The sequence below is a fragment of the Bombus pascuorum genome, chromosome 11 (genome assembly GCF_905332965.1).
Source record: "Bombus pascuorum chromosome 11, iyBomPasc1.1, whole genome shotgun sequence".
Taxonomy (NCBI): domain Eukaryota; kingdom Metazoa; phylum Arthropoda; class Insecta; order Hymenoptera; family Apidae; genus Bombus; species Bombus pascuorum.
Window position 1 is genome coordinate 10,368,298 of NC_083498.1, and position 13,013 is coordinate 10,381,310.

General features: G+C 43.8%; 3 protein-coding genes across 3 annotated transcripts; all 3 read right to left on the reverse strand.

The window, feature by feature from the left end:
* Positions 1-743: 743 nt before the first annotated feature.
* LOC132911669 (uncharacterized) lies at positions 744-3,140 on the reverse strand. Its single transcript, XM_060968440.1, has 2 exons — positions 1,892-3,140; positions 744-1,356 (listed from the first exon to the last, which is right to left on the reverse strand). Exons 1-2 carry the CDS (start codon positions 2,370-2,372, stop codon positions 935-937), a joined length of 903 nt encoding a protein of 300 aa, XP_060824423.1. The 5' UTR covers positions 2,373-3,140; the 3' UTR covers positions 744-934.
* Positions 3,141-3,194: 54 nt separating this feature from the next.
* LOC132911668 (uncharacterized) lies at positions 3,195-5,102 on the reverse strand. Its single transcript, XM_060968439.1, has 3 exons — positions 4,503-5,102; positions 4,205-4,377; positions 3,195-4,122 (listed from the first exon to the last, which is right to left on the reverse strand). Exons 1-3 carry the CDS (start codon positions 4,754-4,756, stop codon positions 3,803-3,805), a joined length of 747 nt encoding a protein of 248 aa, XP_060824422.1. The 5' UTR covers positions 4,757-5,102; the 3' UTR covers positions 3,195-3,802.
* A 4,570-nt stretch (positions 5,103-9,672) lies between these two features.
* On the reverse strand, positions 9,673-11,312 carry LOC132911852 (uncharacterized). Its single transcript, XM_060968851.1, has 3 exons — positions 11,199-11,312; positions 10,564-11,066; positions 9,673-10,311 (listed from the first exon to the last, which is right to left on the reverse strand). The coding sequence occupies exons 2-3, from the start codon at positions 11,045-11,047 to the stop codon at positions 10,022-10,024; spliced, it is 774 nt and encodes a 257-aa protein (XP_060824834.1). The 5' UTR covers positions 11,048-11,066; positions 11,199-11,312; the 3' UTR covers positions 9,673-10,021.
* Positions 11,313-13,013: the final 1,701 nt, after the last annotated feature.

Genomic DNA, 13,013 nt, shown 5'->3' on the forward strand with positions numbered 1-13,013 from the left:
TGGCGGAAAACGACTAACTTTTACGGTCGACCGTCGATCGTCCTGGTAATGTATGCCGCGTTCATCGTCACACTTGACATAAGGAGCTCTGCAATCACGTGATGAAGCTACGCGGGCGTTCACGGGACCATGAACGCTATTACCTTTACGAGCAAAAGCGTTTCCCGGACACGATACTTTCCTGCGAAGGAGGAAGTCGACGATACAGTTACACGCCACGACAATGGACCGAGAGTGATAGATCCGCGGAGGAGTGAAACCCATCCTTCCTTTAGGACGAACTCCGAAAGGCATACGAAAAGGACAGTGAAAGATATGAAACGATGTGGTATATGAAACAGAGATCAGTGAATAGAGAGGATGCAAATGCGGAGAGAAGTTTCGACCATTAAAAGGAAGAGGGTTTATCGAGGTTTGGATTATTGCTGATGGGTATTGAGTGTAATTTCAAAGTTTTTATTAATTCATTTTCTCGATTCCATCATAATTAATTATTCTCATCGTCTGGAATTCTTCTATATTGGGCAGACGCTGATGAATTTAAATGCGATTCGGTTGAGGATATTTAATTGTCAGGAGTATCCTTATTTGGAAAATGGGGAAGAAAAGCAATGATATTTATTAAGAAGGAAGGAAAATTCTGTGTAATTGGGACGGGCGCGTAAGAAACGGTTGCGCGCTGAATAGTTTTGTTCTTGAAGTAAAGCTTTATTCAGTGGTTCAGTTTAAACATGTACGTTTCGTGGAAAAGGTAGTAATATTGAATAAATACATCCTGTCAGTAGCGACGGGTATATAATACTGTGCAATATCGTGTGAATTTAAATGTTTCTTCATTTTCCAGACTACATTATGTAAAAACGTTCAAACGAAGTCAACTTTTTACGAGATATTACCACATCGATCACAGTAATAGAAAGCATGAATGGCCACATCAGCTACTTTTTACCCAGACGAAATTCTTGCCATTCCGTTTGTTCTTCCCCACTTCCTCTGTGTTATCGTGAACGTCGACGACCTCTCTAATCACATGCTGACTGTACGGTTCGAAGTCGTTGCCCTGAAATACCCTATACGGTCTATGATGGAAATTATAATGCTCGTAGTACGGAAATCCTCCGACTGGTATCTCGTGTCCATGCGTATGGAATCCTCCCCCTGGATAATGAGACGAACCAGCAGACAACAAAGAGTTCCAACCCAACAAACCACTAATCACCAGTGCTACCTTCGTCAATAATAAAGCTTTCTTCGTGAGTATCAGCAAAAATCCAAATAGCAATGGAATAAGAGAAGCCAAATTGAACTTGAAGCCTAGGAGGAACGGTAGCAGCAGGTGTCTCACCATTTGCCTTCCTGAAAAAGTTGTATGACAGGATTTAGACATGCCGTATTCACATTCTTAACCTTGTTACCCAAAAATAGAAATATTCAAAGTGACAGAAACTATTAATAGGCAGCAGACGTAGCGAAAATCAGATTCGTAATGTCATAGATATTTCAGTAATATGTTTTCTATGAATATTAAAATATTCTAGAATCATGAATGGCGCGTTAAGCCTCTTCAACGTGAATGGCCTTGACCGTGCTGCCTACTAGAGGTGCTTCCTGAAAGTAGCACGTGGCGAACGCCGCCTCAGCGAGGAATCGAACCCTGGAGAACGCGGGTTCGTTTCCGCGCTTATTTCAAGGTTGAACGAACTAGTTATCATAAAATCGAGATAATTCAAGTTTTTCCTAGCACTGATCAAATTTAGAACATCTAGAATTTGCCTGGAACGATACAGATTCTACACGACGTCTAACAATTTTACAGACGATTTACAAATGATAAGAGCAGAAACTGAGAATATTTGATAAGAAAATAGTTCATAGAGCATCTAGAATTCACCTGGACCAGCTTGCCTATCACCAAAAGACGTTGCTCTTTCATTGATGACGAATTCCATAATCCCATTCCCATTTAACATCGGTCCAGCTCGCAACTGCAATCCTGGATACAGGTTATCTAAATTCCATTTAAGACTTCTACGTTCGATCAATTTAGTCGTCGCTTCCACGATGTTCCCAAAATCCTTTGGATCGTAATCCCAATCTAGAAGTTGTCTACTTTGACCGTCTGCCCTCTCCAAATGCACGTTTCCAAAATCCAGGTCATCCTTGTGATTAAGCGATTGAAGAGCACTTAGGGCACCACGATTGACACATTCGAAGGTCCCAAATTCTTTCCGAGCCAAACAGGCAGTAAAAGCTTCGTTGAAGCTGGTTGGATCTTCGCTAGCCAAGATTGATTCCTCGATTGGCTCCATGATCGCTGTGATACCCGTGGAAATGAAAATTAAAAGACACAAGCTTCTCAATCCGTGCTTCATGACAACGATATGGGTTTCATAAATGAGAACAAAGCTTTTAGAAGATCGTAGAGAAAGTTGATAAAGTTTTCGTATGGATTTTTCCGCGACGGAAGTTTCCTGGATGCGACTAGGCCGATCGTTCCATTCTGCGTAGAAGAGTTCGTGTTTCAGTAAATTTATCGAACGTACGATCGATCCATTTTCCCTCAAGGTAGTCTACTCTCACCTAACGAAACTATTCGTCGTCATTTTCATCGTCGAAGGAAGGAAATCACGTGAAGATGGAAAATTTCTTAAGATAGGAACATAGAACGAAGTGGAAGTAAGGCGACCGGGTTCCAAAACAATACTGTTGATCCAACACCCACGATCAGTCGACTATATAGGCGCCAAGGGGGCGTTCACACGCGACGGAACAATCGGTTTCACTCGGCGGATCTTACGAGCAGCGAAAGTACGTCTGGCTCTTTTCATTTCGTACGAGAGATCGAGGGTCCCTCGATACACCGGATGCACCCGAGCAGGTCAATTTCGAGAGTACGAGAGGCGAATCTCGTTAGACTGTCAGAACGTCGGTCGGGAAGCAACGAAGAGAAATTCTGTCACGAAGGACGAATAAAACTAATTGTAAGAATGACGATAGTCTATATTGACGTGGACCGATAGAGAGTGGATATGTTGGAAGAAAGCAGTGTTTGAATAAATATCGATTCGTGTTAACGTAATAATGGTTCGTTAGCACGTTCGAAGAATAAGGTTCGGAACGTCACACGAGACACGTGAAACTCAATTTACAAGAAAAGGGGAAGGATTATAATATAATAACATAACAAGCGTTGCTTCCGTATAAAATTATATTTATTTATAAATAGTTCGTTAAGTTACATGGCAACCCGAGAAGGGTGTGATATAAATAATCATTGGATGAAATCTGGTAGCCCTGTACAGGTACTGACTACAAGTCCGAGCGCGTTCGACCCGAGATCTGCGATCGAGGTCGCTTCGAAGCGTTAACTCTTAGAAAGATACCACAATTCGGGGGTGAGTCGGGGGTGACTCGACTACCGCCGTCCACTGTTACTAGTAAAGTCTGTCTGACAGCTTGCTGCTTGTGTCACCGTAACAATCGTAATCCGGCAGTGAATTGTCCGGACACCACGTGTTAACAACATGTCTTTAACTGTCTGAGCTAACGTCGAACAGTCTGATCGATCGTCAATCGTCACAGTTCGTCACGTTTGGTCACTGGTCACGCGCAATGGAACGATAGCCTCTTAATAAAGTGTTTGCTGGTCGATTGAAACGTTCAATCAGATCGATTACACAAGAGTTTCGAAGTCCTCGAAGGATCGAGTTGTGCAGTCCTCGGGTGATCGTCAGCGGCTGACCGATCACTTTGGTGAACGAAGGTAGTGAGTTGAAACGAAGAGACTATGGCGGAGAATAAACTACTTGGAGGGCTTGTACGCGTTGTACGCGAGATCAGAGCCTGCTGATCTCGCCCATCCGTGGTGGTCGTGGTGTTCTTCGTGACCGTACGAGTGCACCGGGTGAGCCACTACCTCGTAGCTTTGCTGTTTGTTGCCGAGAAGTTTCTGAAGACCGATGATACCGCTGACGATCAGAGCGATTTTGCCGATTGCCAGAGCTTTAAGGGCCAAGAGAGCCAAACCACCGAGAGCGATAGGGATGAGGGCTGCAGCCTTAAGTTTCAAGAGCAGTAAGATTGGCAGGAGAGATTTGACGATTCTCTTCTTTTTTCCTCGAGCTGCAATAAAACGAAGAAGGTTAGAGCAACCAACTCGATACACAAATTTTTCTTATTAATATTTTCTTATTAATAATTTTACCTTCGTCGAAGGAGCGGGATACTTCTTCAGGAAGACTCAGTTCGACAGTGTGGGTGGAAAGGAACTTGGAAGTTCTGTCGAGGATGGCCTGGTCGATGGCGGTTTCTTTGGCTTCCGTCTCGGCCGGTAGAGTACTTTCGATGTCGTTCAAGGATCTGCCGTTGTCAGCACGGCTGAAAAGTAAAACCCTTGCGTAAATTATTATGAAATTACGCGAATCGATCCAGAACTCCCATTTATCTTCGTTCATCTTGAATCGTCTCTACGATCCATTCACTTTTTCACAGGCGAACCTTACCTATTCTTAGCTTCTTCGGTCTGCACGATCTTGAATCCATCCACAACATCGATATCCGCAGACCTGGCTACTCTGTCGACGAATCGCAACGCCTTCAGTTTCAAACACACTGATATGTCCTCTTCGCCGGAACAGGATGCGTACACGTCCAAAGCTTCCTCGAGGATCGACGGCTGTTGACCCTCATCTTGGCTCGCGGGGGCAGCTAACACCGAAGAGGCGACGAGTGCGGCGATTACCACGAACTTAAACATCTTCTACGATCGTATACTCCGGAGTCACCAGATGGAAAATCCAAAAAGAGATGTATATCTATATACTGGTCCTTTCACAAGCGTGCACAGCTGCAATTATTGCAACGATCGTATCGACACTGACTGAAAGAATCACGATTGCTTGCCTTTTATCCTCCTCGCGAAAGGGGTCCGCGTACGTTTTTGAAATTTTGATGGCCCCCACCGACCGGGTCCCCGCCTGGGTTACAACCCATACGAGCTATTGGTTCTCCTCCAGGCGGTCGTCCCGTGTTTCCCTGTCGCGCGCGTCTCTCCCGTTGACGCACCTCTGCGCGCTTGCTCGCTCGATCCTTCTCGCTTCTCTCCTCTCTGGCTGTGGCAAGCTCGAACCAGCCCTGACGCTCTCTGCACACGCGCGCACTCGCCCATCGGACGATTGGTCATTGGGAACCAGGGAGAGAGAGAGAGAGAGAGAGAGGAAGAGAGGGACATTATTGAAAGAAGCATGCTCACCCGTCGCAGCCCTTTCCGAGAAGATTCGGGTCTCTGGCCTCAGGGCTCCGGTATGTTCTATGACTTTTCAATAAAGAATTCTTGGTATCGTTAAATACCATTTTCTACTATCGACGAGGGTGAAATTGTGGTTTCGGTTACTTAGGAAGTAAACTAATTGATTATATCGGTTTGGTTGTCTTGAATTTGTTAATTAGTTGGGTATATTTTACTGCTGTGTCTCACGTTGAATCTTTAGGTAAATCAGTATTAAAACGTGATAATTATTTGTGTAAACGACAAAAGGTTCGTAGAATTCAGTTACTTTCTCGTTCTAGGGTACCGTATTTGTTTCTGGAGAGAGACGAGCAAGGTGTATTTAGAAATCGAATATTCAGGGTCAATGATATTCACGGGGGATCGCTGGTGCTGAGAACTCGGTTGTAATGGTTTCTCATAGCGTTGTCTCAAAATTTCTTCTATAAATATACCACACAATGGAGTTACTTTCTCACAGAATGTTATTATAAACCTGTCTGTATTTTAGAATCATCACCTACATTTTAAAATATTGAAATTTAGTTTTGAATATAATTATCACGTCCATATAGCAGTTCATAAAATAACTTTCTGAGAAGCTTGCTCGAGAAAATCATAAAATTTCACGACCCGTGATACTTTTTGAAAGTCGAAGTACAAGGAAGGATCGAGAAGACGGAGGATCGAGCGATAACCGCCGCGATTTCGCTTTCAACAAACCGTATAATACCTCGCATTATGTAGAAGATACTTCGATCTCACGCCTTCGCAACTTTCCTCGCAGCGACCTCCTATTCAGCGAATCATACGCACCCAGTTCGCGAATTCTTTTCTCCTTCTTTCTCCTACCTATTCGAAATTCCATTGTTCTATTTCGCTTCGGTGTACGAACGAATCTCGATGGATTTTTTCTATTGCCCGTAAGTTATCATCGAGTCTCGCGTTCCTGGCTAGATTTTTCCACCTGTTCAGCATCTTATTCGTTAGAATCGAATATCAGTGGCGATGCGACAGGTTCAGGTAGACTGTTTGAAATTAATGTATTCCTGCGACAGTCGCGCGTAACGTTTAACGGTTTTTCATGGAATGTCCGTAGTGCGTGGACGAGTTGGGACTGCGCCAGACTTCGTCAAGGAGAACAACCGGCCGCGCCTCGACGTGACCCCGAAGACGCCTAGAAAAATGTACGCAGAAGGAAAAAGATGAGAGGACAAAGGCGTCGTTTCCGATCGACGCGAACACGGGATTGGATCGTCGCTACTTTCTCCGCGAACGGACTTCCTTGCTTCAAATTCCTTAATTCCACGCTGTCTTTATTTATGACTTAATTCTGCGAAGAGTTTTTTTACCTTGCTTTTTAATAGAAAGTAATTTAAAGAAGATATTAGTATGATAACGTGAATAAGGATCACATCTAGTTTTTACTATTTTTATTTTAGGTACATTGCCCGCCATGAATATTAATACACCTACTCGTATTTAGTACATATTAAATGCTCGTTGCTTTTACTTTCTAGGTATTTTATTTATGAATCTACATTTCTCTCATTTGCATCATACGCATGTATTTTATAACGAACAGTAGTCATTCAGATGAGATTTATTAGAATTTTGCAATGAACGAGTAAGTGTCTTATTATCGATTAATGTTAATAATTTTTTATTAGTCTGCGGATTTTTATGCAAAAAAAAAATAGAATCTCTGCAGAAAAGTATTTTATATGACAAGTATTATAGGCAATACTATACTTTGGATATGCTATATATTTTCTCATATTGTGTGCATTCTATGCCATTTTGCGTTTTGAAGTTTCCTATAAATGCATAAAAATCCATAATTATAATGTAGAATTTTAAGATCATAAGATATAACGTAGAAAAACATCTGCTGAAAAAATTCTTCGGTAATGATTGAGTAATTACAGATTCTAACGCAGCCATCATCCAACCACCTAGTCATTAGAAACGAGTTTTGCAATTTTCCATTCCATAAAGCGAAAGTGTGTGCAAACATCTCGCGTATCAATAGAACCAAACGACGAGAAAACTCAACAAGACCAAAATAAGACAAAATCGCCAACGTTACATTCTCCCAAGAAAAACTTTCACTTTATCTTCATGTCTGGCTACTAACGTCGCGTCGGTCAATTTCGATTCTCTCTTAAGATAAAACTTTCTTATCGTTGGTAGATCGAACGATCGATTGATCGATGAAACGTATCGTGAATGAAAGTACAAGGCGCGTTATTTTGATGATTATTATGGATGGTTTATGCGACTGTGCAGATATTCTCGAGGACCAAAACGCTAATCTCGATGGCAGAACGAGGTGGCTGAGAACTGAGCGTGGCTGGTAATGGAACACTTTCCTCTCGACGACGCCGGCGAGAGTGAACTCGCCCGAGGATCGAGGTCAGGTCAAGGCCCTCACGAAGCGAGGCTTCGAGCTTCTCGTGCTTCTCTCTTTCTTCCTCGTGCTTTCTTCTTTATCGTACAACCCTGTGAATGCAGAAAATGTCGACCCCTACGTTATAAGGAATATGGTTCCTTGTTTTTAAATCATGTCTAAACCTCTATAATAAAATCAGTCATTTCATTCTACAGAAATAAAGTTTCAAGTTGTATGAATTTAGTTCGCGAAGAGGTTTCAACATGTACGATTATTGGTTGACGAATTATATTATGTGCTCGATTGACAAATTTGTTAACTGTTCGCTTTTGTACGGAGTAAATCTATCCTGGCAATGCATCTTCTTGATTACTTTTTGGAACTCGAAACAGACGATCTTCGAGATTAAATTCGGTCTATGAATGAAACTACTCCGGAGAAGAAAAAGTAGTACACGGCGGAGAATCGGAGACGCGTCTGGCACGAATGAATGAACGCGATTTACGTATACCTGATCCATCAGCTCTGATTCGCGCATTTTGTGCCCATTTGCTATTAGCCGAAAAAAGAAAGCTTTCCATATACATATACGCACCTACATGAATGAGTTCTCGTTCTTCTCTTTCTACATTCTTGCTTCTGTAATCTATAGCATCATCATCATATACAATCTTCAAATACATAATGGAGAGGAAAACAACTTCAATTGTTACCGATATTTGTTCCACTTTCCATCCCATTTTTAACGAATCATAATCCTACGATTAACTACTGTGTTCTATTCTTCTGCAGTCTCATATTAACCCTCAAATATAATACGAACGCAATAAAGAAGAGAAAGAACTCAAATGCTAACGCATATTCGTTCTACTTTCAGTACTACTTCTAGTCGATCGTAACTCTAATTCCAAATACACAATGAAGATAAAAAAGCTCGAGCTATAACCCATGTTCGGTACAAATAACTCAATAAATTCTAGTAATATCATGCTAATAACCAATTAATACCATATCAATGATTCTAATTCAATCTTCTACGTTACACTGCTACATTGGCCTCTCACATTCGAGTAGAACGAAAGAAAGAAAAAAAACTGTAATCGTTCCACTCTTGATGCTACTTCGAACAGATCATAATTCCCATATTACGCACCAAAGGCAAGAACCTAATCCATTCTTCTTCAGCAATCTTCCCATTAATGAAATCTCGTGCAACACGTGGAACAGACGGAAAGTCGGTGGGGGAAAAGGAGGTAAATGATTCGTGGACTCTCGGGACGACTTTCGGAAGTGTCGAAAAGGGCCGAGGCATCTTCGGAACGGGACCACCTGACCCAAGATGTGTTTGAGGATCGATGAACCTCGCATCGTCAAGATGGTAGAGGGAGAGGATCGATCGACCGATGGGTAGGAGGGGATTGTGCGAACGCATGTTGGGAGAAAGAGAGACACAGCCTTTTCTTCGGAATGATAGAGAGTGTTAGACTGACGTTGAAAAGACTCGGCGCGGATGCTGACTGGCCTGGTCGGCCTGCTCGGCCTGGTTTACTTCTCGATCGTGTGTCTGGCTCGACCGCGCGTGTGTGTGCTAGTACGCGAAGCTTCCAGGTCCGAGGCAAGTGCGTAAGGTGCTCGCGCGTTTCCAATATGTAGGTAACGCGTCTCTACTCTCTTCGTCTCGTCTCCGGCTTGATCGCGACGCAAAAGAGGAAGAAGGCGGAAGTAGGGACGCTCTCGTGCCCTGTATCGAGCGACGCGAAAAACACGACATCGAATCTTCTGGTCGTGTCGCGGTTCGTTTCATTCAGCGTTACTTTCGATGAGCCTTGGAATTCGCGGACTGTAGAATCTCATGCAGGTCTGTCGAATCTTTGCTCCGTGGCATCGAATTGCTCGGAGTTTCTTCTTCGAGATATGTCGCCATTTTATTGATGTTATTGTTCGATTAATTGAATTGGAAAATTGTTTGGGAATACGGGTGTACGAGCAAGGTAAAGAACGAATTCACCGATAGTACAAAGAAGTTAATCTTAATATATTTCCATATCTATAAATATACATGGCTGCCTGGCAGCTCCGCGCAGAACAATAAATACTGTGAATGAGACGATCAACTGGTCGATAGCGATGATCATTTAGTAGATACGAAGAGGGGAAACATGATAAAGAGAGAAAGAGACGATAAAGAGGGAAAAGAAGAATGGAGCGGAACGAATAGAAAGAAGGGGTCGTAGAAAATGGAAAGATGAGAAAGGTGAACGGTCGAAGAGGAAAGCGACATCCGACAAACATCACACGGATGCCTCGTGAAAGCGAAGTCTAACGAGATTGAAAATACGTCTCGCTGCTGTTCCTTTGTTTTGCTAAGTAGACGATGGCTTGTAGGCGGAATAGGCGAGATCGTGACTCGATCTCGCCCATCCGCTGGATCCGTGGCCTCCGGCAACTTGAACGACTTCATGGCCATGATCCCCGCCTCCTGACACTAGTTTTTTCAAACCGATGATGGAAGCCAATACTAGCGCTAGCTTGCTAACGATCAAAGCCTTGCCAGCTAAAAGAGCTAATGCTCCTAAAGCCAATGGTACCAAAGTTCCACCAATCAACAGAGGAATAGCTAACAGACCGCCCATATTCTTCTTCTTCTTACGACCTGCAAAGAAATATAATCGAAATTTAATTAAACGAATTTCATAGTTTGTATTAGATTGCTGAAAAATTAGTTTTTTACGAAAAAAAATGTTTGTTGTATGTAAGACTGCAGGGGGAAAAAGAGTGGGCCGTACGGTCTACTGGACCGGGAAATCAGAACTGGAAACTTTCTTTTTTCGGATGAATGCTCTAACGAGTTGACACGATAAGACCAGTTCTAATGTTGTACATCGACAATTGTATAAATTCTCACCTTCTTCCACCAAACTTCGTTGAAGTTCCTCTACATTAGGCAGCTTCAGTTTCAACGTATGGCTTTGGAAAAATTTCATCACCTTGTCGAAGATCATGGTATTCAACGCATTTTCCTTGTCGTCTAAAGCCCTAGGTAGCCCGGCCTCGATCTCCTGAAGAGATTTCGGTGGTTCCTCCGCGTTAGAGATAGGCTCGTCCTGAACGAAGGTAACACCATCGGCAACGTTCAACTGCGTGCTCCTAGATACCCTGTCTACGGCCGACAGCAACCTCACTTTCAAGCAAGAACTGATATCCTCGTCCGCGCATTCCTTGTAAATCTGGTACATCTGTCGAAGATCTCCAAACACGTTGCTGTTTCCGCTAGACCTTGCTGTTTCTTCGTTGATGGAATTGGTCGTGGGATTAGTCTCGGCTGATCTAGCCGAAGCCATGGCCAGTAGAAAGGCCAGGTACACGGAACAGTATGCAAAATCTCTCATTTTGTACAATCTGAAGAACCTGGAAACAAAAAAAAAAAATGTCTATATGTTCCAGAGAAAGATCTTTCGATCGAAAATCCTAAACCCTCGCACCCACTAAGAGGAAAATCTAGCAGGGAAACGTGCGCGAATAGAAACTAACAGAACCTACTTCTGTGGACTTCTGCGCGGTATTTTGGGAACAAGCGTCGAAGCTTGTTAGCCACCGGTAATCGAGTTGTTTGACACTTTGGGTCGCGAGATGCGTGCTTACACAGAGCACTGTAACTGGACTGTCCGTAGCGGAAGCCCTGCCCTAGCTCTATATATCTGGTCAGGTGTACCTCCGTAGCCGGTGATATTCTCCCCACCGTGGCGGTGCGGCGCGTACGAATACCACCATTGTGGGAGAATTTTCATTGCCAAGGATCATTTGAGAGCGGAGACCGCGTCTCGCTAACCACCTGGGGTCCACCACAGGTAGAGAGCAGAGTTGCTCTCCGGATCAGCTCGGAATTCGCATCCCTCCTCTCCTACCGTCCCAGCCCCACCAACTCGCCATCGATAAAACCGACGATTCCGGCGAATCGTTTCGCTACTCTCGACCGGATCGTCGTCCTCGCCCTTGTCGTTCGACTTCTTCCGCTCGACCGGTCTGACCAGATCGCTGTCAGCGTTTCTGATCGGAAGTTCGTGGCAACCAGGTGTGTACGTGTCTTCTACACGAATGTCCTTTTGCTGTGATTTTCCCTCGTGTTATCGTCGTGTCTCGATAAGCCTGAAATCGAAAGCATCACGGGAGAGATGGTGGTTGATCGACCTGATCCGCTGCAAGTATCGGATTAACCAGATCATGATACGCTCGTATGTTGTAATCACAAATAGCTAGGTTCTTTCTTTCTCTTTCTTTTTATTCTGTAGTAAAACGGAGGTATAACGATGCGCGTAATATATGTTTCGAGACGATACATTCTACATTTATAACACGAACAAAAATAGAAACGAAGCTGTGTTAATTAAAGATAACCGTTAGTCATTGCCAGCGTTTCAGCCGTCCTGGTTAGCGTTTCCAGCGGCTGTTTTCCCTCTTATCCTATGGTACCACGCATCCTTGCCATCTTCGTCCTGGCTGATGTCGACCGGACTGGTTAACTGGGCCACACCAAGTGAAAACGCGTTACATGTGGTAAACACGCGTAGGCCACGGACCCTCGGAGGGGGTATCCTTCTCTTAATGTTCTGGTTCATGAGCGCAGTGAAGCATCGAAAAGCAGCGAGCCAGCAATGAAATTTCGGTGGGGAACTGGCCCTGATCCGCCTCGATTTCTTTTCGTTCTTTCTACCTCGTTCTTCTCCCACGCTTGGCTGCCGTTTTGATTCGATGAGTCGGTCGATGATTTGACGATCGTTTCAATGACTCGACGAATTTTACATTTCCAATGCTAATGAATTTTCGCGAATCTAAGCAGGTCACTGATAGAGGAGAAACGAACGAAGAAATCTCCAGTCACCAGAACTTAGTATGATAAATTAGTAAAATTAGTATATTACGTCTTGTCACGAGTTCCTCGATCGCGTTCGCGTCACGTACGTAAAAATGATGTGAGAAATGGCGAAAGCGAATTGTCGCGAGCGCCACCTTGACATCGGTAGGAATCACGGTTTCCGGTTCGACAAGCTAAACGCGTGTACACCGGCGACCCCATGATTTTCTGCATCGCCATGTTTATTGATGAAACCCCGTGTCACGCGTCACTTGCTCGCCAATGAGACCGTCGTATTCACTCGCATTTGGCCTTGCTCCGATCAGTGAACACGAGCATGCACACATAGTCCACGTGTGTCAGTTTGCCTCTCATTATACGGTCGGTATGCAGGTTACCGGTTGGAAGTTCGCGGTGCATCCGGTTTCACTGTACCATGAGTAATCTATGCAGTAGTAATGAAGGTGCTTGGCGAAAAAGAGGTAAGCTTTACGAGCCATTAA